Source organism: Asparagus officinalis, chromosome 5, assembly GCF_001876935.1.
Source record: "Asparagus officinalis chromosome 5, Aspof.V1, whole genome shotgun sequence".
Lineage (NCBI taxonomy): Eukaryota > Viridiplantae > Streptophyta > Magnoliopsida > Asparagales > Asparagaceae > Asparagus > Asparagus officinalis.
Genome location: NC_033798.1, coordinates 14,604,581 through 14,627,244, shown reverse-complemented (window position 1 = coordinate 14,627,244; position 22,664 = coordinate 14,604,581). Strand labels below are relative to the sequence as shown.

The window sequence follows — 22,664 nt, the reverse complement described above, 5'->3', positions numbered from 1 at the left end:
CTGCACTACCTCCACACCGGAGCCAAGCAGAGCACAATCCACCGTGACGTCAAAACCACCAACATCCTGCTCGACGACAAATGGGTCGCCAAAGTATCGGATTTTGGGCTATCAAAATCCGTCCCCACGATCAATGACACCCACGTAAGCACGGAGGTGAAGGGAAGCTACGGATACGTCGACCCAGAGTACTTCCTCCGGCAACAGCTGACCGAAAAATCCGACGTCTACTCCTTTGGCGTGGTGCTGTTCGAGGTGTTGTGCGCTCGGCCAGTGCTTAACCCGAAGCTGCAGAGAGAGCAGGTCAGCTTGGTGGATTGGGCGTTGTACTGTAAAGAGGAGGGAACCCTGGAGGAGATTGTGGATCCTTATTTGAAAGGGAAGATCTCGCCGCTGAGCTTCAAGAAGTTCGTCGAGACAGCCGAGAAATGCGTGGCCGATGACGGGACGAAGAGGCCGACAATGGGGGATGTGGTGTGGAGCCTCGAGTTTGCGTTGCAGTTGCAGGAGAGCACAAAGGCGGAGAAGGACGGCGCCGACGATGATTCTACATCGATGGGCCGATCGACCACATCCACGACTTCGACCACAACGACCACCACGACGAGCAGCGCTTCGATTCGTACCGACAGCCGGATCGTTGACGGCGAGGGCTCGGGTGAGCTGATGCTGAGCAATGCTGTGTTCTCTGAGATCGGGAAACCGAGAGGGCGGTGAAATCGAGTCTATGTTGTTGCCTGTAATATTTGATTTTGAGTTGCTTACGTTAGAGTAAGTTTTAGATGTAATATTGTTGGAGCTGGAATATTTGGATGTAATATTAATTGTTGAATCATGAATCTTGCACATCTACTCTATTTGGTTATTGTTGAACCATGAATCAGGGGCTGTTTGGTTGTTGTTGGTAAAGTTGTGTATTTATGACACAACTTGGAAAGTTGTTGTCCACCTCATCAATTTCACTTTTATACTTCAATAATGCTATTTGACTCGCTATTTCAGCTCGCTCTCTCAACTCGCGCCCACGTGGGTGAGCCAGCTCAGCAAAGAAACCCTCCCAAATCGCTCATTTTTGTCTCCGTCCCCAAATCTTTCTCTTCCTTCCCCAAATCGTCAGACTACCAAATCGCTCCTCCCCTCCTCCCAATCCCCCAACCCCAGCGTCGAATTTGAGGCTCTCTCCCCAAAGTGACGATTTGGAGGCCGCGATCAAGCTGATCTGTTCCCCTTAGGCCATTGAAGCCTGCCATCAAGCAGATCCCTTCCTCCTGAGCCATTGAAGCCCTTCAAAACAGGTACCTTTCATGTATATTTGGGATGAATTCGGGTTAGGGTTAGATGTTTTTTATGAGAGAAAATTTGGGTAGTTGATTTAACGCTGGGTATCTTCATCACCTAAGAGGAGTAACATGTGGGGTTTCTTTGGCAGATCAAACACCGCCTCGGGACGTTGCTCGTCTCTGCCCGCGCTCACTTCTTGCAATCCACAGTAAGTGCCCCCTTAATTAGGGCAATATTATTTAATTAGTTTAATGGCTTCTTATTAATTCATCTTAACTACTCTCCTGTTCATGCTTGCCAATGTTTTTAGCATGTGGGATTTGCTTTGTGCAATTCAATGGCAGATCAAATTCTCATTGGTCCATTGTTTGAAACCAATTCTTACATGGTCCATTGTTTGTTGATATCTGATTGTAGAAATAAAATCTGTGTTTTCAAGATGCAACTTTTCAGTTTCTGTCAACTATTTTTTGGTAAAGTTTATTGATCATTTATTGATGATCAATTTGAACAGGCATGGCAGATGATTTAGATGATGATGGCGGGATTAATTGCTCGGTTGATGAGAGAGATGAGTTGCCTCAGAATACTGATCAGCAGATTGAGCAAAATGAGCCTAAAATTGGGATGGAGTTTAATGATCCAGATGAATTGTTTGAGTTCTACAGAGACTATGCAAAGAGCAGTGGATTTCCAGTTAAGAAACATACAAGAAGGAAGAATGTAATAGGCATTGTTAGAAGTATAACTTTAGTATGTGGTCGAGCTGGCAAACATAATAGTACTTGTCAAAATCCTTTAAAACCACAAGCAAGCTACAGAGTTGGGTGTAATGCAAAGATAACAGCTAGGTTAAATCTGGACGGAAGATGGGAAATATCTGTGGTTGTTCTGGAGCATAATCATGGCCTTAGCCCTACTAAAAGTCGTTTCTTTCGATGCAACCGAAGAATTAGTGCACATGTTAGACATCAAATTAATCAGAATGATCAAGCCGGAATCAGAATCAACAAAAATTTTAGCTCACTGGTACATGAGGCTGGTGGATATGAGAATCTGTTGTGTGATGAAAAGGCTTGCAGGAACTTGGTTGATGAATCAAGGCGTTTACGTCTCGGCGAAGGTGATGCTTCAGCGATTATGAAATATTTTTCAAGGATGGTTGCAGAAAATTCAGGTTTCTATTTTGATATTGAATTGGATGATGAAGATCATTTGAAAAATGTATTTTGGGCAGATGGTAGGAGCAGAGAAGCTTACAAAGAGTTTGGTGAGGTCGTCACTTTTGATACCACATACTTAACAAATAAGTATGATATGCCATTTGCACCATTTGTTGGCGTTAACCATCATGGGCAATCAATTTTACTTGGATGTGGGTTGATTTCAAAAGAAGACACAGAGACTTTCATATGGCTATTTACGAAGTGGGTTGAATGCATGGATGGATGTGCTCCGCAAGGGATAATAACTGACCAAGCAAGAGCCATGAAAAATGCAATTGAGATTGTTTTTCCAAACACTAGACACAGATGGTGTTTGTGGCATATAATGAAGAAGTTGTCAGAAAAGTTAGGAAGGTACACTGAATATGAGGCCATAAGTTCTACCATGAAAGGAGTGGTGTATGACACACAAAGTCCACAAGAGTTTGAAATACAGTGGAATGAAATGGTTGACATGTATGGATTGGAGGATTGTGATTGGTTATGTGAATTGTACGAGGAGAGAAACCGATGGGTTCCATGTTTTGTCAAAAATTGTTTTTGGGCAGGAATGTCAACTACTCAGCGAAGTGAAAGCATGAATGCTTTTTTTGATGGATATGTCAATTCGAAAACAAGTCTGAAACAGTTTGTAGAGCAGTATGAAAATGCATTAAGAAACAAGACTAAAAAGGAGATGCGGGCCGATGCTGAGTCATTTTCAAAAGTAAAAGCTACCGCAACAACTTATGATATGGAGAGTCAAATTCAGGGAGTCTACACTTTAGCAAAGTTTAAAGAGTTTCAAGCTGAATTCACGGGAAAGTTATATTGTGATATTGCAAACTTTCATGAGGGAGTAGGGGTGCTTGAGTATGTCGTTCGGGACTTGACTTTGCGGTTGGAGGGCGGCAAAAGGATTCCTAAATTCTTCAAAGTATCCTTTCGTGAAACGGACAGTGAAGTTGAATGTAGGCATGCCCTTACCATTCTTATTCGTCACGAAGTCAGCTTTCTTCCGGAAAAGTACATTCTAAGAAGGTGGCGAAAGGATGTGAGGCGAGCCCACTCGAAGATGAAAGTTAAATTTAATACTTGGGTCGTCACACCTGAACAGGTACGCTATCGCGAGCTATGTCTTGCATTTAGTGAGGTTGCTGATCTTGCTGCTCAAAACAATCATGAATGTGAGGTTGTTAAAAAATGGATAGACACCAAATTTAGAGAACTACAACTTGCTGAATCAAGTCAGAAAGGAAAAGAAGTAGAGATGAATCATGATTTTGTGGAAGAAGAAAATGAATATGAAAAGGAGGAAAATGAAAACATATTGGATCCTCTCTCTCAGACTCGGAAAGGTCGGCCTAGGCAAAACAGAATTAAGCCAACAAGTAGGCGAAGAAAGAAGAAAATTGATCGAGCTGCTAATGTGCCCGTCAACAATCCATCACAGTCTCAAGAGGGTGTTCTTTCCTACACACAAGATAGTATGGTTTCAAATGCTTACATGCCACAACCAAATACTGTGCATCCATGGCCGGCACAACAATTAACAAATGAATTTATGCAGTTGGTAAGATATTGCCCATAGCTTACATTGATGCAAACCTTTTTAATCACTATAGCTAGACCCTTATATCTATATGATGTGTTACAGCCTCAATTTCCAATGCCTGGAGATCCACATGCGATGGGGTTGCCACCGTGGTATGGATGGCATCAAAGAAACATGATGTGATAACCTATGGGTATGATTTGCTTATTGGGGTAAATATTCATCAATTATGCTCTTGTAACAAGTTGTATTAAGATTTGTTTTTTTAACTCATTCAGGGCCTGATGCTGTTTGGCGAAAGGATGCAGTTGGTTCCTGAGGTTGTTTTGTTCCTGAAGGTAGCTGGCTCCTGATGCCTCTTTTGTGAAGCCTCTTTTGTAACTCTAGTGCGAATGTAACAGTTGCTGGACAAATTATCTTTCCATGCTTCATTCTACTGGATAATTATATGTAATGGAATTGATGTAATGGATAATTATCTTTCCATGTCTCTGCTCCATGTCTCTACTGCGAATGTAACAGTTGCTGGACAAATGAATTTATCTTTCCATGTCTCTACTGGGGAAGAAAAGAACCATCATTTATTGCATTCTCTTTTAAGTAATTTGGTCTTTGTGAAAGATTGTCATGCTGTATGAACTTATGGACTCTCTCTTTCTTTATGAACTCCATAAATTCATGAGAACGAATCAGATTAGTTCTTTTATATTGAAAGGGGTGGTGAAATTCTCAAAGTTAATTACCCTATGGTACAGATAGTATCTGCTCCCATGCGTGTAGTTTTGATGTGATTTGAGTTCTTCATTTGGAAATTCATGTGCTAGAGGCTGTTCATGGGTAAATTCGCTTTATTACAACAAATCCCCTGTATAATTGTAGCTCTTCAAGTTTTTACTAGGAAAAAATAATCAATCCCCTGTATAATTGTAGCTCTTCAAGTATTTAGTAGCAAATTGAACATACATTTTACAACAACTAATTAAAAGCATCTAAAAAGCATCATGCCCGTTTGGGATCTCAATTACTTTTTCATTACAATTCCATAGAACACTGATTTTCATTACATAGTTGAGTTAGCAAAATATTACAAGGTCCAAACCAAAAACATACCCTTACTTGGATATTATTACAAGAAATATGGACATCACGAAACCAACAAAAATTCCAATTAGAAAGCCTTTTTCCTGAATATGTTTCTTCCAAACTCCATTTTCTTTCCCATGTATTCTTGATCTCAATTTCTCATTTTCAATTGAAAGCTCTTCAAACTTGCTAATAATTATATTCATTGAGTCGTGAGCGTAACTTGGTACTTCACCATGATCTAACCAAGTCCAACAATTACAAGTGTTTGTAGCACAAATTCCAAATCGACGACATGGATGCCTCGTGGTGTAAGAAGTCTTCATTTGCACTGGGATCCCACAAAAGCAATTTGGAATCTCGTATGGAGGTGGACGATTACACATTGCAGCATATAGCCTCCTATCAAAGAACCTTGCCCGTTTAGAAGAGGATGATTGTTGAGAAGATGTTGACAACATGATTCTGCAGTAGAAGATAGTTTTAGACCAAGTATACTGATTAGTAAAGGAACTGGATAAGGTATATAAATTAAAATCCATACATCACAGACGATCGAGGTTCAGGAGGATCTTGTCTCTCACAATCTTCTCTACTCTTTCTATAACATTTCTTCTTGGTTATTTTCAAAGGACAAATCAACGTCCAAACCAAAAACATCATCAATACATCAATCTAGTTTTAGACCAATAACATTTCTAATTTTGATTATTTTTTCCTCAACTCAACGTCCAAACATCGATCGATCGATGTAGGTTCTATGGACCTTGTAAATACTTGAAGAGCTACAATTATACAGGGGATTGATTATTTTTTCCTAGTAAAAACTATGGTTCATACTTTAGAGGGTTTTTCCTATATACAGCCAAAAAGACGTCCAAAATTAGGCCTTGATTCTCTTCCAAATAAAGCGAATTTACCCATGAACAGCCTCTAGCACATGAATTTCCAAATGAAGAACTCAAATCACATCAAAACATAGTTAAGGGGGCACTTACTGTGGATTGCAAGAAGTGAGCGCGGGCAGAGACGAGCAACGTCCCGAGGCGGTGTTAAGGGGGCACTTACTGTGGATTGCAAGAAGTGAGCGCGGGCAGAGACGAGCAACGTCCCGAGGCGGTGTTTGATCTGCCAAAGAAACCCCACATGTTACTCCTCTTAGGTGATGAAGATACTCAGCGTTAAATCAACTACCCAAATTTTCTCTCATAAAAAACATCTAACCCTAACCCGAATTCATCCCAAATATACATGAAAGGTACCTGTTTTGAAGGGCTTCAATGGCTCAGGAGGAAGGGATCTGCTTGATGGCAGGCTTCAATGGCCTAAGGGGAACGGATCAGCTTGATCGCGGCCTCCAAATCGTCACTTTGGGGGCGATTCAGGGGGCGGCGGCGATTCCAGCCATGGCGGATTTGACGGGGGGGTTGGGGGAGGGGAGGAAGGTGGCCAGAATGAGGCGGATTTGAAGCTGGGGTTGGGGGGGATTGGTTTGTAAATGTAACTTTAATTGTTTGTTTGGAAAGTGTAAAAAGTGGTCCCTACACAAATGATCATATTGGTTTGAATTATTTTTTATTATTTTTTCCTGACTTCAAATGTTAGCTTTCTCCTAAAATCATGTTTTTTTTTATGAAATCACTTTACAAGCCACATCAGCATATGAAATCACTTTACACTATTTTCACAACTACAAACAAACAATTGAAAGTGATGAAAGCTGACATTGGGACCCACTTTTTTACACTTTACATCCTTTTACATGGTAAAAACATACAACCAAACAGCCCCTCAACGTCTTGCACATCTACAATTATAACGAGTTCCCAAATACGATACCATACAAGTTGTGTTCACAATCAACACTACTTTCCGGAAAAAGAAAGTAAATAAATAAGGGATCTCTCATCAGGCCTAAAATTATTCGGCCCAAGGGCCCAAACCTTGTCCAAATCGGACTAGTAAACAATTATGAATCTATAAAACCGCCTGAAGCAGCGCTATAAATACTGGTCTATTTGTTCTGTCTTGACGCGAACCAAATCCCTCCAAAAAGATTTCTTCGCAGAAATCCTGGGGGAAGAATTTTAGGTATTTCTTCGCTTTTGATTTCGAGTAAAGGATGAATCCTTCTCTCTTTTGCTTTGCTTTCGAATTTTTTTTAGAGATTTAGGGTTGCTGACCACCAAGTTTTCAACTTTCGCCATCGAATTTGTTCCTTGTTGTTTTAGGGTTCTGTCATCCGTACGATTAGTTACGAGTTTTAGTTCTGATGTAGGGTTTTTCATGTAACCCCGACTTGGTTGGTTTAGTGCTGTCTTTTAATTGTTATTTGATTTCCCTTTTCAGTTTGTTATTAGAGTTGGAAGCCAGAGCAGCAAATATGCCGGAGGGTAAAGAAAACGGGATCGTGGAGGTAAAAGGCCTTTTTTTTATATGATTTGTTAAACCGAAACTTATAGAAACAAAGTTAGTACCCTTTGATTTCTCCTTTGCATGATTTCAGTGGAGCTTTATATATACATGTTGCATATCCTTGTTTGCTTTTGTAATTTTTTTTTATAAATTATAATTGAGCGATTATATATTGTAGCTTGCGCCATTCGATCCTACAAAGAAGAAGAAAAAGAAGAAGCCCGTAGTTCAAGAGCCAGCTAAAGAGGTGGAGAAGCTGGCAGATAAGATAGAAGATCTGTCAGGTTTGCTTTCGGCAAAAGCCGTGATGAAAAAATTACTCAGCTACATGTGATGCATTGTTGTATTAGGAGTTAACAATTCATAATTTTGTTACTGTGCAGTTGCTGATGTCGGGCAACCTGATTTTGTTGGCAAGAAGAAGAAGAAGAAGAAACAAGTTAGTGTGCCGGCATACTATCCTAGCTTATCGGGTTCATTCAGATGTTATGTATGGTCTTCATGTTATCTTTGTCGAGGCTAATAGTTATTGTATGGCATCTTTTTAGGTGGAAACTGATTTACTCTGTGAGAATGGCGATGCTGGTGGCGATGAAAATGGTAAGCGTTCAGTGTTTCCTAATAGTTCCTCAGAGTGAAAAATGTAATCCTAAGCTTCTTGAAAGAAAATGATCTGTTTGTTGTTCAGACTAGTGGCAGAAATATTTGGTTTGCAGCAGTACAGCCAGTGCTCAACTGTCTTTTCGTTTAATATGTTATTTAGGTGAACAGTTTGGAGAGGATGACCAAGGAGAGGACGTTGTTTTGGGAGGTAACAGGTATCCGTGGGAAGGAACTGACCGCCCTTATCGTTATGAAGAGGTACTTTTCTTTCTTGTTCATGGATCCCCTTCTTGTTCATGCATCTGTTATGAAATTGTACAGCATCAGGTATGTAGATTTGGCAGTCTGTAGTGTATCTCTAGTCCTCTTTGTTAAACAAAACGAATACTTGTTCATTTTGCAGCATCTTACTGTTAGTTCTAGAATGTAGTTTAGTTGTAATAATTTATATTTAGTTGATTTTGTGTATGTTTACTCGTATCAAGTTTCATACTATTTTAATAGAGTTTGTATTTGAGGTTTAGTCCCAACATGCCAAAAAATTATAACTTTTTAGGTGTGTTAAGTCTTTTCTTATCAAACTGACGTGAGCTGGAACGTTACACACTGTGAAGTCCTCTTGAATATTATTTGGCAAAATTCAGCATCTTATGTCTATGTGGATGTGGCACATGAACCCTTGTGCTGGTACGAGACTCTTCCCAAGGAGAGGACGGCTTGCGATGAATTGGATAATCATTGTAAGCAATCACGATATGACCCCTAACAGCTCTCTTAGGCCTGGAACGAGTCTAGATGAAGAAAAGATAATAGGATTTGTTATAGGTAACTGAATTCATCTTTGGGTAAAACAAATAGATTTAGCACCTAGTATTCTGTTTTGCTTGCGTTAGTTTCAAGGAATGCATATTTGACTGAACTTGTTCTAACTTTGGATATGTGTGACGTCTGCTGAGATTAAGCAGTTCTAGTGTTAGTCGACATTCTTTGCAGTTCTACAGTTGGTCAACATTCTTTGCTTCTTTTGTTAGTCGACTTTGTTTGCACATGATGTCCCTAATGTACACATATCTGTTGGCTAGCCCTTAATGCATAATCTCTAGAGTGGGTGCTACTGAGTACCAATATTCATAGTACTGAGGACGTCTACCAACATTCCTCTGATTCATATGTTAGTTCCTGATTCTACTCTACGATATCTATCACATACGCTATCAATTGTATGTGCATTGCTTGAGAGAAGTAAGTCATGTTCCGTTCTACCACCATCATGACTTCTGAAGTAGTTTTGATTTAGTTAAGTACTTGAACAAAGTGAAGAAATAGTTCACATAGTTAAGATCAAAATGCGATGCCTCTTGTCACTTCTATGAACTTGGTGGTGACTGGGTTAACTTAAAAACATTTATGTTACTTTATTTGCAAGTGCATCTTATAATATGAAGTTTGCTTGGAATTTGCTACACAACGTACCTGACTTTGAAATATACGAGAGATGGCTTCTTGATTTCTGACCATAGTGCTATGAAATCGGTGCAAGGAATATCTCTTCTTGGAGGTTAAGTCAACTTGAGTGTTGTGCCATTAGAGGATCTGTAGCTTGTCTATTTGTGAATCAGGTTTGATGAAAAAAACCCTTATCAATGAAATTAATTTGCACCCTCTGGCTATGGTTATTTTGTATCTTTCCTACGTCAATAGTGTTTGTTCTTAATTGATAAACAACACACATCTCTATTTTGTTTCCTTGGTGAATGGTGAAAGCAGATTGAAACATGAATACAGTAATTGGCCTTACCTCCTCAATTTGCAATACTTTCCTCCGACAATTTTATGTATGTGCATTGCTTGAGAGAAGTAAGTCATGTTCAGTTCTACCACCATCAAGACTTCTGAAGTAGTTTTGATTTAGTTAAGTACTTGAACAAAGTGAAGAAATAGTTCACATAGTTAAGATCAAAATGTGATGCCTCTTGTCACTTCTATGAACTTGGTGGTGACTGGGTTAACTTAAAAACATTTATGTTTAACTTTATTTGCAAGTGCATTTTATAATATGAAGTTTGCTTGGAATTTGCTACACAACGTACGTAACTTTGAAATATAGTAGAGATGGATGCTTGAATTTTGACCATAGTGCTATGAAATCGGTGCAAGGAATATCTCTTCTTGGAGGTTAAGTCAACTTGACTGTTGTACCATTAGAGGATCTGTAGCTTGTCTATTTGTGAATCAGGTTTGATGAAAACAACCATTATCAATGAAATTAAATTGCACCCTCTGGCTATGGTTATTTTGTATCTTTCCTATGTCAATAGTGTTTGTTCTTAATTGATAAACAACACACATCTCTATTTTGTTTCCCTTGGTGAATGGTGAAAGCAGATTGAAACATGAGTTCAGTAATTGACCTTACCTCCTCAATTTGCAATACTGCCCTCCGACAATTCTATATCGCTTATACTTGATATCTGCCATTTTCTTGAATGGTGCCTATTTGCTGTTGTTACTTTGAGAATAGCAATCTATTTATGGTAGATTCACTAGCAAGACCACTTGCAAATTCTCTTTAATTGCTGTTTCATGGTGGCTTCACTGGCAAGATCACTTGAATGCTCTTCATGATATCAAAAGTTTATTTTGTTCTTCTATTCTTACATGACAGTTTATATTTTGTAATAATTCTGACTAGTTGAGTTTCTACTGGTGATATTTGAGGCATTTAACTTAAGCAGCAGTTTGCTTGGGTTATATGTCTATATCACTGCTAATTGGCAAATTCTTTTTGTCAGTGCTTTGTGGTACAAATTGGCTGCTATCTAATCCTTCTTGTTTTTTATATTTTCTTTCTTCATTCTGCAAATCCTGTGATTAGAAAACTGATTTTATTTTATTTTATTTTCTAATCAACCAGCTTCTGGGTGGAGTATTCAATATATTACGTGAAAATAATCCGGATCTTGCTGGAGAGAGGCGAAGGACAACATTGCGGCCCCCACAAGTTCTTAGAGAAGGAAGTAAAAAGACGGTGTTTGCAAATTTTATGGTTCTATGCAAGACGTATGTTTTCTTTCTCTTTACTTATGATTCTGTAGCTTCCAATGCTATTGCTTCATCATTTTCATGAGGCTTGCTTTGTCTTAGTAATCTGTGGTGATTTTACTCTTTTAAATGGAGATTGCTTTGCCTATCACATCATATTCCATGTATTATCTTAGTGTTTCTTAGTTATGTCTCGACATCATATTATTCTGCTTTATCATTCCATTTAGGGAATTACATTTTGTAATAAAAGATGCTGGCTTTAAAAGAACAATGTGTTGACAAGGACTTTAGTTTCATCTGAGTTAGCAAATTATGTCGGTAATCTAGCCCAATTCAACAAAGTCTACTGAAATGCGCAATGTTAATTCTTACTGTTTTTCTTGTGAAGATGACTGATACCAATGCCAATGTGTGAAGACGTGAGGCATTTAAGTTACCTTTCACAACTAAAATGGAAAGAGATGGGAATTCCTTTCAGATTTAATTCCTATCCGTGTACTATCCATGATTTTGTTGTTCATGAAAATGAGTTATTAAGCAATGAGCTGAATTGAATGTGGTTACCATTCCTTTAAAAAGCAATATATGGGAAAGTTTATGATTTTTTAAGCAGACTTTTCATTGGATCTTGATGGTATGCTCACGCAACCTGTGTTACTAGCAAATGAGAACCCTCGTATTCTGCAACCCAAAGCAATATTTCCATGTTGCTAAAGAGTTGGGAAAATAATAAACATTCTGAATATTTAAAAACTCTTAACTTCCGTTGTTTGACAACTGTTGGCACTTCCCACTTCAAAGATCATATTAGAAACTTTTCTTTATGCCTCCATCCTAGAAGGTATTCTCATCAAGTTGATGTGCATGTACTGGGTCCATGTTGAATTATCAGAAATTACTAAAAGCTGAAGCTTAAAATTGAATGAGCCTTTCCTTTTTTCCCCTTCAAATGTGGATGACAGTTTTCCAGTATTGGTCTTCTACTTTGGTAATCATTCTTGGGGATTTTTTTTCCTATTGATCTACAGAATGCATAGGCAGCCAGAGCATGTCCAGGATTACTTGCTAGCTGAGCTTGGTACAAGTGGATATCTCGATGGACAACAGAGGTTGTCTGTAAGGGGAAGATTTGTTCCTAAAAATTTTGAGAGTATCCTTCGAAAATACATCAGTAAGCTCCCTCTCTCCTGCCTCTCTCACATGCGCATGTATACTTGATACATTTTTCTTTTCTGAATAATTTTTTTTATTTAGTGCTAGCCAACATGCATGTGCATAATAATGCAAATGATCTAGGAAATTAAATTAAATTGTATATATGGTGTTTCTATTAGAAAGGTCAAAACAAATATTTTTTTTAAGAGCTAATCAGCTTAAAAAGTTCCTTACAAATATTCTTGAGCTCTTATGCATCATCGTAAATCGTATTTAACGAACCCTCAATGAAATAGACAAAAATAGATATATGTCCATGTACGACGGAGCTTACATATATTTTGTGCTAATGATATATCAGGGAAGAAATTTACGAAGAATTCATTAATAGTGTTGAAATTACTATCATTAAATCTGAATATGAATTTTGAGCTTTTAATTTTTGGAACACTTTTATTTAATATTTTGAATTCATAAAATCTATCTACTTTTCAACATGCACACTATCTAGCTTTGATGGTACGTAGCTCATACCATACACTTTTCATCTACCTTCGGTGATATGTAGCTCATACCATACACTTTTTTGACCAATTTCAATGTTGTTTTTCAAATGTTATTTTCTAACGATTTTATAATATCGTTGTTTTTACTCTAATTCAATAGTTTTTTTAACATGCTAATTATCAGTTATAAGCTATGTTGAACTTACCTAATTACAGAAATGAATTAATGTTTGAACATAATAAAATAAAAGCTTATTTGAGGTTTCATCTTCACACTTGTTTCTGTCGATAAGAGAGGGAGGGTAATTTGGTATTTTGGTAATTTGAAGGAATCAACATCCTTAAATGACTACCCTCACTTAGTTTTTCATAAGTGGCATAGATGGTGTGTATACAGTTGAGTGTTAAATATTCCTTCTTTTCCCGATATTTCTTCTTAATTAATACGGAGCACATTTGTATCAGTTGTAATGTATGAGTGTTATGTTTTTGTTTCATAGTTATCTGCTTTTTGCCGAATTTTGATGGCATTCTGTGTAGGAAACCTCTTTTGATATTTACGGCTTTAGGGATGATGAAGATGTTTCTAACATCAGCACTCGATATTATGATGCATCTCATCTGATTTTTTTTAATCTTATGTTAGAATGTTGTCCATCTTATCTCATGCAAAATATGTTGTATACTATTAATAGTATTCATATGTTGGCTACTATTAATAGTAGCCTAGCTCAACTTCCCATCTTATCATTCTTTCCCCCCCTTGATAACATCATCTGGTTCAAATATATCTCCGTACTATAAACATTCTGTATACGACTGGTCCCCTTTATAAGTTATTTATTTCTCCTGCCATCATTTGATCTACTTTATATCCTGTGAACACTTACCTTCTTCCCTCTTTAAGATGGGGGAGGGGGTTAATCTGCTAGGAGAGGTTATAGTAAGATGGGAGGGAAGAGGAAGGAGGAGAGTCTTTGAGGAATTTAGGGATAAATTAGCAAATAGTAAGATGAAGGAGGGCGTTAATACGCAAATATGCTAGAGTTTTCAAGGTATATATGCAAATAGTAAGATGGGTTCTTTTTTCTCTTTTTTTTTTTGGGTGGGGGTGGGGGTGGGGTGGGTCAACCTTAAGGAATTTAGGTTAGCAAATAGTAAGATGGGAGAGGGGCTTACTATGCAAATATTATAGAGTTTGTCGGGTATATATGCCAAAAAAAACCTTTATCACAATGATACTGATTTTTTCGCGGTAAATATCTAGTTGTTTCTTTGTCGGTTTTATGAAGCAGATCCAAATGCTATTGAATCTTATTGAATCTATGTGACAATTCCCCAGAAGTTAAGTTATTGAAAGGGAAGATACTGCATTTCCACCCTAGCTATTCCCACTGGATTTTACGATCTAAAAAAGTGTGCAGTCTATTCAATACCTTATAGTTTCCATTGTTGTCACCGAGTTTTCATGTGAGTTTTCATGTAAGACACTAGACCTTTTCATCACTTGAAACCAGTGTTATCAAAGGCGCGCGCCTCATTGCACCTCATGCACCCTACAATATGAGGCGGCGGCAAAGCTCCCAGCATCTGATGCGACAGCTTTTTTTTGCAAATCGCAAGTACCCTGCATGTGTGCGTTTCGCACAGGATGCATGCAAGGCATAGTTTCTTACATTTTTGTTCCTTAACATTTCACTTGGGTCTTTATACCAGATAACCGATGTCCCAAAAAGAAAAATGAACTCATTAGATCATTTTACTAGACCAATTGAGGACCCTCACTCGTTGTTGTTTTGAAAATTATGAATATTAGTATTATGTTGGGTGTGTTAGCATTATGAATTAAGACCTTATTTTGTTATTTGATAATAGATGATACCTTGACATACTTTTTAAGGGAAAATTCATAAACAATATCTTTCATGCTTATTCATAAAAAATATCTTTCATGCTTGAGTATCTATCTTGAAAAATTATGTGTGGTGTGCGCCTCTTTTCACTTGGGTGCTGTATCGTATTGCGTTGCGCATGTGCACGTAAAGGGGCTTCGTGTCCTTCATTGTGCATAGCGCATTGCTAGCACTGGTCAACACATTAAGATACTAGATCTTTTTCATTTTACTTAAAAAGAGAACAATTAGCATCCTTCATGTAATTTAGGTCAAGCTTTACAAGCTGTTCCCCCTGTGGTTTTTCAGGAAGGTTTCCTTGCAGGCAGCTATCCGACGCACGGTCAAAATTTGATTTTAAGACTAAATATTCTCGATTTACTATTTTTAGTTGCAGACATTTTGAATTGTTTCTTTCCTTTCGAAAGGAAGTAAGTGTTTCTACAGAGTAAACAGAAGGAACAATCTGAAAATGTTATTCTCAAATTTGTTGAGGTTTTTGATACATACATCAGCACGAGTAAGAATCCAGTATATTTGTCTTTTTTGCTTCAGACATGTTTCACAAATGGGTCATCATTTGACTGACTGGGGGTTAATGTTCACAAATGGGCGATAACTTGAGTAACCCAAGGCTGTTGCTTAGGTTATTTGTTTAATGTACTTTGCTTACCGCATCATTTGATAATGTCTTAATATTTACACTTTTGTTTCCAGCTGAATATGTAACATGTCATGGCTGCAAAAGCCCTGATACTATACTTTCCAAGGAGAACCGGTTGTTCTTCCTTCGGTGTGAACAGGTATTTCCTTATTGCTTATAACCTATTTTCTCCGAAACTTACTTCTGAATTGCCTAAAACGATCAAATTTTATGCTTATGTGGATTTAGCTAGTTATATCTTCTTAGAGTTCCTATATTCTTGTCAATTAAACTTCTAATCTTGGATCATACATCAAATTGCCATCAAATGATGTTAAGCTTGCTCTATTTACAGGGGAGTCTGTTTGTTGTTACTATTCTTCTTACTTTATGATTTTTTTTCTTGCAGTGTGGTTCTTCGCGATCAGTTGCTCCAATTAAGACTGGTTTCAAGGCCATAGTTGATCGTCGCAAGGGTTGACTAACATGATGTCTTTTTCATCGCCATTATTCATTTTATATTGAGAAGAAAGAAATGTGTTTCTGGCTTATTTATAATTTTGAGAATTGGCTAGCAAATTTGTATTTAGGCTCGGAATTGCTACTTTGATGAATTTAATGGTTGCAGTATGAAATTTAAAATATTTTACCTGATTATTGTTCCTACTATCCCTTTGTTGAGTGAGCCCTCTACAATTCTACAGTAACAAATGTTCTACCCTAAATGTTTTTAGATGTCGTTAATTATTTATAAGATGTTAGTATCACCCGGCATTTATAGCATTTGGCACTGAATATTCTACTACTACTCTTTTTGAAATACAACTTTTATAATGAAATGTTACATTATTAAAAAATAGAGTAGTGATAACTATATTATTATTCCTATACTTTTTCTGCACCGCAATAGCAAAAGGTTTTTTAACGACCTTCATTCAAACCCGGGCCGTTCCTTTTAAGATGGAAAGCCTTTTATGAGTAGTTCACCTCAATACTTCAAATCTTTAATTAGAATGCAATTATAAAATGTTAATCATTACAAAGAACCCATATAATACTCGTAGCATTATATTTTCCTTTAGCAGGCAGAATAATACTTGCAGTCATAATTACATACCTACCTTCTCGCTTAAATTAACACTTGCACATGACAGATTCCAGTTTGAACAACCTTAAAAGATGGCAAATATACCACCATGAAGGCGCCAAACAAACCTAAGAGCGAACTACTATAAAATATCAAACAAACCAAACTTCTCAAAAGCGATACAGCTAGTAAATCAAACAAGGACTCAACCAAGAGGACTCGGCTTCTGAAGAAACACCGACGGCTTCACATAAGTGAACCCACTGAAGTTGCCGCTTCCAGCAACTGGGCTGGCTACAGGAGAAACTGTTAAGGGCATGCTTGTCCAGCGCTCTTCAAAGTTGGCGACGCATATTTTGCCTGCTACATTTGGCTTGAAGCTCGGTTGTATTTCGCGAGCTTCGAGCTTCCTCCAGTTTATCAACTTGAACCACTTGTGATTCTTTATCTCGTTGCTGCCAGCAGGTCCTCCGCCAAGACGCTTGCTTGCTTCTTTCTGTAATAACTGCAAGCAGAGAAATGAATCAGGACTAAGCCCTGCTCCTCAGAAAGTAGGTTTAACTGCAGATGATTTCTTGTATGCCGACCTTAACTGTTTTATTAGCACCTACATCCCTCAACTCAAGAAGGTATCACCTCTCTAGTTTGGTAGAGGTGTCACATGGAAATCATATGTGATAAATTGACTATTGATCTCACTTTAGCTTAGAAAAAGACTAAATTACCCTTCAAATTGATAACAAAAAAATAATAATCTCATCGAGGAGGATGTATGTGCCAATAAAATTGGTTAGACGCTATAAGTGACGACGCCATAACACAGACAACTGCAATTGACCCTATAAAGTAATAGAAGTAGACTGACCCCTTTCAACAGCGAATGAGCCTCACTAGTCAAGTAAGCTGGCAACTTCAACTTATCCTTCACAATCTTCTGCTGAATTTTATCCCGATTACCACCAATGAAAGGAGGCTGCATGCGTGCAAGACGACATATTATGCAGAGAATTTTTTAAGTTCAAACAAAGAAAGGAAATGATGGTGACTCATTTCTGATCATTAAGTGCTGATAATTAGCATGAATATGCACAAAAGCATAAAACATCAAAAATACTTGGTAATTCAATAATTGTTACCGTCATTTTTTAAGGAGAAAAATCTAGATAATGACTATCTGACTATTTACTCCAGTTCTCTTAGTAGATTGAGAAATTGCCATGCTTTTTCACAATTTCCGTCACCCTTAACTTTGTTGTGAACCTCAAGCTAATAGAGAAAAGTTACATAATAACTGAGAAAGCCCAGGCCAGCGACTGATAAAAATATATAGAACAAATCCCTAGGATCATGCTTCTACCATAATCCAGTATACAAATAGAGCCTGAGACTGTGCTTGCCAAAACTTAAACGCAAAACAAATTAGAATGCCTATAAAACTAGTGTTAACAATTTAAAAGAAAACAAACCTTGCCAGTTAGCATTTCAAACAGCAAGATTCCAACACTCCACCAATCGGCAACCTTATCATGGCCCTTTCCCTGAATTATTTCTGGTGCCATGTACTCAATTGTCCCACACAAGGAGTTCGATCTAGTGTTTTCTTCAAATTCCTTTGCTAGACCAAAGTCAGTCAACATGACCTGAGTAAAACATGATTTATTATTCAAGCAGTTGGTACGCAAACTTAGAAAGTAATAGACACAGGATAATGGAAATGGGATTTTACATGGCCATCAGCACCCAGAAGAATGTTCTCAGGTTTGAGGTCCCTATGCATTATGCCATTTGCATGAAGGTGGGATACAGCAGACACTATTTCAGCAGTGTAAATGCGAGCCAAATCCTCTCTGATATAGTTAGCACGAATTAATATCCAAATACAGATACAGCGATCAATTCCAAAGGCTAACAAAAAACAGATCATTGTATAAACACCTGAATAAGCCTTGATGATATAGCTGATAGAAAAGGTGTCCCCCATTAACAAAATCTAGCACAAGGTATAATCGATATTTTGTCTGCAGAAAGAGAACAAAATCCATAAATCACCACTAAAGTGTACTACCCCAATGATAAACACTCTTGTGGATTAATATCGCAGAAATTATCATAACATCAGCTAAAATATCTAGTACACCCAGATGTTTCTGTTTGTCTGTTTGTTTATTGATAAATAAGGGCTGCCATCTATACCTGAATTCATAAGCATAATACAACAAACATAATATAACACATTTAATATTGAGAACCTAATTATTTTGTATCAGAAAGGTCAGGATGTGAGATTAGAGGTATTTACAAACTAGAATTGCTGTGGATGTGAAGTCAATAGAAGAGTATTGTACCTGGAAAGAGTATCTGAGCTGAACAATGAATGGATGATCGATCTTAGTCAATATATCCCTCTCAGCTTTCATGTATTCAGAATGATTCTTTTCTAGGATTGTGTCCTTTCTTACAACCTTCATAGCATATATTTCTGATGTTCCTTTTTTCATCACCTGAAAAACTTTTCCAAATGCACCTTGCCCAACAACCTTCAAGAAATCAAAATCTTCAAGTCCCACTCTTTCAACATTCTCAGAAGATGGCACTTCATGTTCTTCAGGAACGCAGGAGAACGGCTTATCTTGTTCCCCTTCCACTCCTGATGGACACTCTACAAGTTCCAAATCAGCCTCATGTAATATGTGTTTGCGGAGCCGCGGGGATTGGCAAACAAGAGCTGTTGGCCCCACCAGAGAATGAGAACGAGCCAAAATTACCGCTGGTTCAGTGTAAACTATGTCATCTGATGCAGCAGGTGTGGAGCCATCAGAAGCAAACACATTTACTCCCGTAGAGGTTGGAGTTGGGGATGGACCAAAAACATCAGAAAAATCGAATTCCACATGCTCAGAGGGAACAACATCAGGCGGACCCATGGGCAGAAGCAATTGCTTCTTGAAAGTTTTTTGGACATTGGTCTTGGTCAGACCCGGTATCTGAGAAGAAACCATGGCCCAGAATTCTCAGCAACAGCAAAAGATATATTTTTTTCAAAAAAGAAACACAGTTCCAGCTAAGGCTGGCTCCCTCCACAAATCTCCAAGAGAATGGATGAAGAAGGAACCCTGACAATGGCCTTGAACAACTGGAAGTTTACACAGACAACAGGGCCACCCAAAAATTCTGGGAGAACTAAAACAGAGAAGTCGCTCTTGTTTCCCGACGCACAGGAAACACTATATGCCAACGAGCGTCTTGAACTCATGAAGGTCAAGCTGTCTAAAACTGTGGGGAAACGTCGACATATCATTAGTTAGTTTATGAACAGATGAGGGCTCTATTACTAATCATTTAGAAAAATAAAAGATCAGTATGCTAACAAGTAATAACCTCCTACAACTCCATTCACATGGATAATATACTAGCATGGTCTAATTCCATACTTCAGATGAATATTATTGCAGGGTACAGTACACATACAAGCAGGTTGATCTGTTTCTGTGTCCCAGATTAGATTAGCATTACATGGGAACTTTTTGTGTCAAAAGCATGGAAATAGAGGGCGCATTCTAAACACCTTAGGCCTAGTTTGTAATGGAATGAAGTTGATTTAACTGGTTCCAGTGGTGTACTGGTGTATTCCAGCTAATTAGCTAAGGGGCTGTTTGGTTGTTGTTGGTAAAGTTGTGTATTTATGACACAACTAGGAAAGTTGTTGTCCACGTCATCAATTTCACTTTTATAATTTTCTTTGTTTGTTTTTTATTCCATTGGAATCATAAATTACTTGTTTGGTTTGCAAATGTAACTTTAATTGTTTGTTTGGAAAGTGTAAAAAATGGTCCCTACTCAAATGATCATATAGGTTGGAATTATTTTTTATTATTTTTTCCTGACTTCAATGGCAGTTTTCTCCTAAAATCATGTCTTTTTTTTATGAAATCACTTTACAAGCCACTCCAGCATATGAAATCACTTTATATTATTTTCACAACTACAAACAAACAAGAAAGTGATGAAAGCTGACATTGGGACCCACTTTTTTACACTTTTCATCCTTTTACATGGTAAAAACATACAACCAAACAGCCCCTAAAACGTATACCATAGACCAGGTAAAGCCGTCAGAGCACTTTATTCTTTTGTCATTTGCTATTAACTAATCCAGAGGGAAGATGGTCTAACCCCGAATGTTTCCATTAATGTTTAATTACTCCTTATGGCTGCCAAACAACAATCAATCTTAGGCTCTGTTTGGCAAAACTAGCTGAAAGCTGCGAGATTATAGCTGAAAGCTGTCAAGCTAGCTGAAAGCTGTAAAATTGTAGCTGAAAGCTGATAGCTGTGTAGCTAGCTGATTGACTAGAGCTGTTTGGCAAAAGAAGTTGTACAACTAGCTTAAATTTGTTAAATGACTAAAAAGATCATGCAATATTATTGATATAAAATTAGAATTATTAGGGGTAAAAACGGAAGAAAAAAATTGACAGCTCCTTCCCAAAGACAAACGCCACTTGAGATAGCTTTCCAAAAGCTACTTGCAAAAGACACAATCTCCAAAATAACCTCCTCCTACTTTTGGTCACCAAACAGCTCTACTAGCTTATTGACCAAGTCAATAAGACACAAGCTCTTAGATAAGACACTTTTTTTTGGTTGCCAAACAGTGCCTTAAGTCGTCTACTCACTAAATATAAAACTAGTACTTGACGTTTTAAAAGGCTTATGTAAAACAACTGGTCTGAATCTAGCTTAGTATGTTACCAAAAACCAAATAGGCATATCCTAGCTCCCAAAGTTTTAAAATTCTATGTTACCATATTAAATGCAGTTGAGATTCCTTGCCAATTACAAATACGCAGTAAATGAACAGTCAGTGCAAGATCCATAAGTCTTCAGATGATCCATACTTATAAAGTAGCGAGTAACTTAAGCTCAAAGTAAATAACGACAACGGCTATCCAATCTCTCAAAATTTGCAATTTGAGACCTATAAAACAAAAGGTTTTAAACCGCAAAGCCCCCATTTTCATTCCAATCTTACTCTGTAAACCATGCAAGTATAGAAAATCGTTAATTAATTATTTATTAATAGAAAAAAGTCAAAGTTAGGAAATCTAAAATCAAATTTCAACACAAATTGGACACAGAAATGAAATAATCGAAGTCAATTCAACCAGGAACCCATGATCCTCAGAAATATAACAAAATTTTTAGCCTAATAAGCCAAGATCCCACACTAATCGAGTCCCTAAACATGAATCATAGGACCTGATGTCGCTAATCTACTAAAAAGACAGAATTTTGGGGAAGCCCAAAAAAATGAAATAATCGAAGTCAGAATCAACCGGAAACGCCCGAATCTCTCCAATACACAACAAAATTCACCCTAACGAGCAAAGATCCCGATAGAATCCGAGCTCTAATCCTTTAAAAAAATCGAATTTAAAAATAAATTAGCATTTCTAATTGAATTGTTGCTAACCTTTTTTTGAGAGAGAGCAGAGATTTGATCGGAAAAGAAACAGGGGAGAACTTCTCAGAAGGTCTAATCCCCAATTCGCCGCATCTTATAATAATGAGGGAAAGATGAGTCACGTGCCCTCCACGTGTTTTGCTGTTATTGGGTAGAGAGGTAAGGGATAATTTTGGGTTGCGTGGGTGTTAGTCAATTGGGACATTTTCATGCAAAATGGGATAATTGTTAAAGTGGAATAATATTTCGCTAGTGGGATATTTTAGTGGGATAACTAGGAACAATTTTGTGAAGCAGGATATTTTGATAAAATAACGTGGGATAAATTTTTATAATCATGAAGTATATATTTATGCATTTTGAAGATATAAATACTATTTATGTATTATAAACTTACTATTATTAATTGATAATTGCTTACAAGAATGTTCGTTACTATTAAATAATTTTTGGTTAGACTATAAGATACTGACAATTATTATTATGATGATGGTCTAATGATGGTGATAACCATAATAGGAAATAAGTAAAGAAAAAAATAAAAAATAACAAAATAAATACGAGTTCTAGTTTTTTACCACATAGTTCCAAGCTAAAACTTGGAATAATTTGAGAGACTATAACTCTCATTTTTGTATAGAAAAATAAAAAAAGTGGGATAATTTTGTACAATTATCCCAATTCTAGTTTTGTTAAAGTCCTGCTTGACTAACACTGTAAAATTTTATTC

At 37.3% G+C, this 22,664-nt stretch overlaps 5 protein-coding genes across 7 annotated transcripts in view; 4 read left to right on the top strand and 1 right to left on the bottom strand.

Annotated features, from left to right (window-relative positions):
• LOC109843054 (receptor-like protein kinase FERONIA) overlaps window positions 1–857 on the top strand; it is a 1,172-nt gene extending 315 nt beyond the window's left edge. Inside the window, 1 exon segment of the mRNA XM_020411987.1 lies at window positions 1–857. This exon segment is cut by the window's left edge and continues 3 nt beyond it. Coding sequence (XP_020267576.1) covers window positions 1–717 — 717 coding nt within the window. The 3' untranslated portion in view covers window positions 718–857.
• Window positions 1,215–3,544, top strand: LOC109841550 (protein FAR1-RELATED SEQUENCE 5-like). Its single transcript, XM_020410512.1, has 4 exons — window positions 1,215–1,295; window positions 1,430–1,489; window positions 1,796–3,457; window positions 3,528–3,544. The coding sequence occupies exons 3-4, from the start codon at window positions 1,798–1,800 to the stop codon at window positions 3,542–3,544; spliced, it is 1,677 nt and encodes a 558-aa protein (XP_020266101.1). The 5' UTR covers window positions 1,215–1,295; window positions 1,430–1,489; window positions 1,796–1,797.
• On the top strand, window positions 3,463–4,594 carry LOC109839874. The gene is made up of 3 exons (XM_020408323.1): window positions 3,463–4,059; window positions 4,144–4,234; window positions 4,320–4,594. The coding sequence occupies exons 1-2, from the start codon at window positions 3,562–3,564 to the stop codon at window positions 4,222–4,224; spliced, it is 579 nt and encodes a 192-aa protein (XP_020263912.1). The 5' UTR covers window positions 3,463–3,561; the 3' UTR covers window positions 4,225–4,234; window positions 4,320–4,594.
• On the top strand, window positions 7,123–16,040 carry LOC109843726 (eukaryotic translation initiation factor 2 subunit beta-like). Its single transcript, XM_020412681.1, has 10 exons — window positions 7,123–7,215; window positions 7,474–7,540; window positions 7,718–7,823; window positions 7,923–7,978; window positions 8,088–8,139; window positions 8,303–8,400; window positions 11,057–11,202; window positions 12,216–12,358; window positions 15,458–15,543; window positions 15,793–16,040. The coding sequence occupies exons 2-10, from the start codon at window positions 7,508–7,510 to the stop codon at window positions 15,862–15,864; spliced, it is 792 nt and encodes a 263-aa protein (XP_020268270.1). The 5' UTR covers window positions 7,123–7,215; window positions 7,474–7,507; the 3' UTR covers window positions 15,865–16,040.
• LOC109842798 (serine/threonine-protein kinase AtPK2/AtPK19-like) lies at window positions 16,420–22,081 on the bottom strand. Of its 3 annotated transcripts, XR_002247399.1 has the most exons (8): window positions 21,944–22,081; window positions 18,816–19,743; window positions 18,406–18,488; window positions 18,197–18,317; window positions 17,937–18,110; window positions 17,336–17,443; window positions 16,555–16,975; window positions 16,488–16,504 (listed from the first exon to the last, which is right to left on the bottom strand). XR_002247399.1 is itself a non-coding variant. In XM_020411685.1 (7 exons), exons 2-7 carry the CDS (start codon window positions 19,467–19,469, stop codon window positions 16,676–16,678), a joined length of 1,440 nt encoding a protein of 479 aa, XP_020267274.1. In that variant the 5' UTR covers window positions 19,470–19,743; window positions 21,944–22,081; the 3' UTR covers window positions 16,420–16,675. The 3 variants fall into 3 exon arrangements, 2 of the variants coding, with proteins under 2 accessions (XP_020267274.1, XP_020267275.1); XM_020411685.1 differs by having other exon boundaries at window positions 16,420–16,975; XM_020411686.1 differs by having other exon boundaries at window positions 16,420–16,975; window positions 18,816–19,454; window positions 21,944–22,035.

What these genes read in the sequence shown, in the direction of transcription:
- LOC109841550 (XM_020410512.1), top strand. Translation starts at nt 1,798, where the DNA reads ATGGCAGATGATTTAGATGATGATGGCGGGATTAATTGCTCGGTTGAT.
- LOC109839874 (XM_020408323.1), top strand. Translation starts at nt 3,562, where the DNA reads ATGAAAGTTAAATTTAATACTTGGGTCGTCACACCTGAACAGGTACGC. An exon ending in CAAATGAATTTATGCAGTTG is followed by an intron (nt 4,060 to 4,143) that starts GTAAGATATTGC and finishes GATGTGTTACAG; the next exon opens with CCTCAATTTCCAATGCCTGG.
- LOC109843726 (XM_020412681.1), top strand. Translation starts at nt 7,508, where the DNA reads ATGCCGGAGGGTAAAGAAAACGGGATCGTGGAG. An exon ending in TAAGATAGAAGATCTGTCAG is followed by an intron (nt 7,824 to 7,922) that starts GTTTGCTTTCGG and finishes GTTACTGTGCAG; the next exon opens with TTGCTGATGTCGGGCAACCT. An exon ending in TGCTGGTGGCGATGAAAATG is followed by an intron (nt 8,140 to 8,302) that starts GTAAGCGTTCAG and finishes TATGTTATTTAG; the next exon opens with GTGAACAGTTTGGAGAGGAT.
- LOC109842798 (XM_020411685.1), bottom strand. Translation starts at nt 19,469, where the DNA reads ATGGTTTCTTCTCAGATACCGGGTCTGACCAAGACCAATGTCCAAAAA. An exon ending in AGCTCAGATACTCTTTCCAG is followed by an intron (nt 18,489 to 18,815) that starts GTACAATACTCT and finishes CTCTTTCTGCAG; the next exon opens with ACAAAATATCGATTATACCT. An exon ending in TTGAAATGCTAACTGGCAAG is followed by an intron (nt 17,444 to 17,936) that starts GTTTGTTTTCTT and finishes GCACGCATGCAG; the next exon opens with CCTCCTTTCATTGGTGGTAA.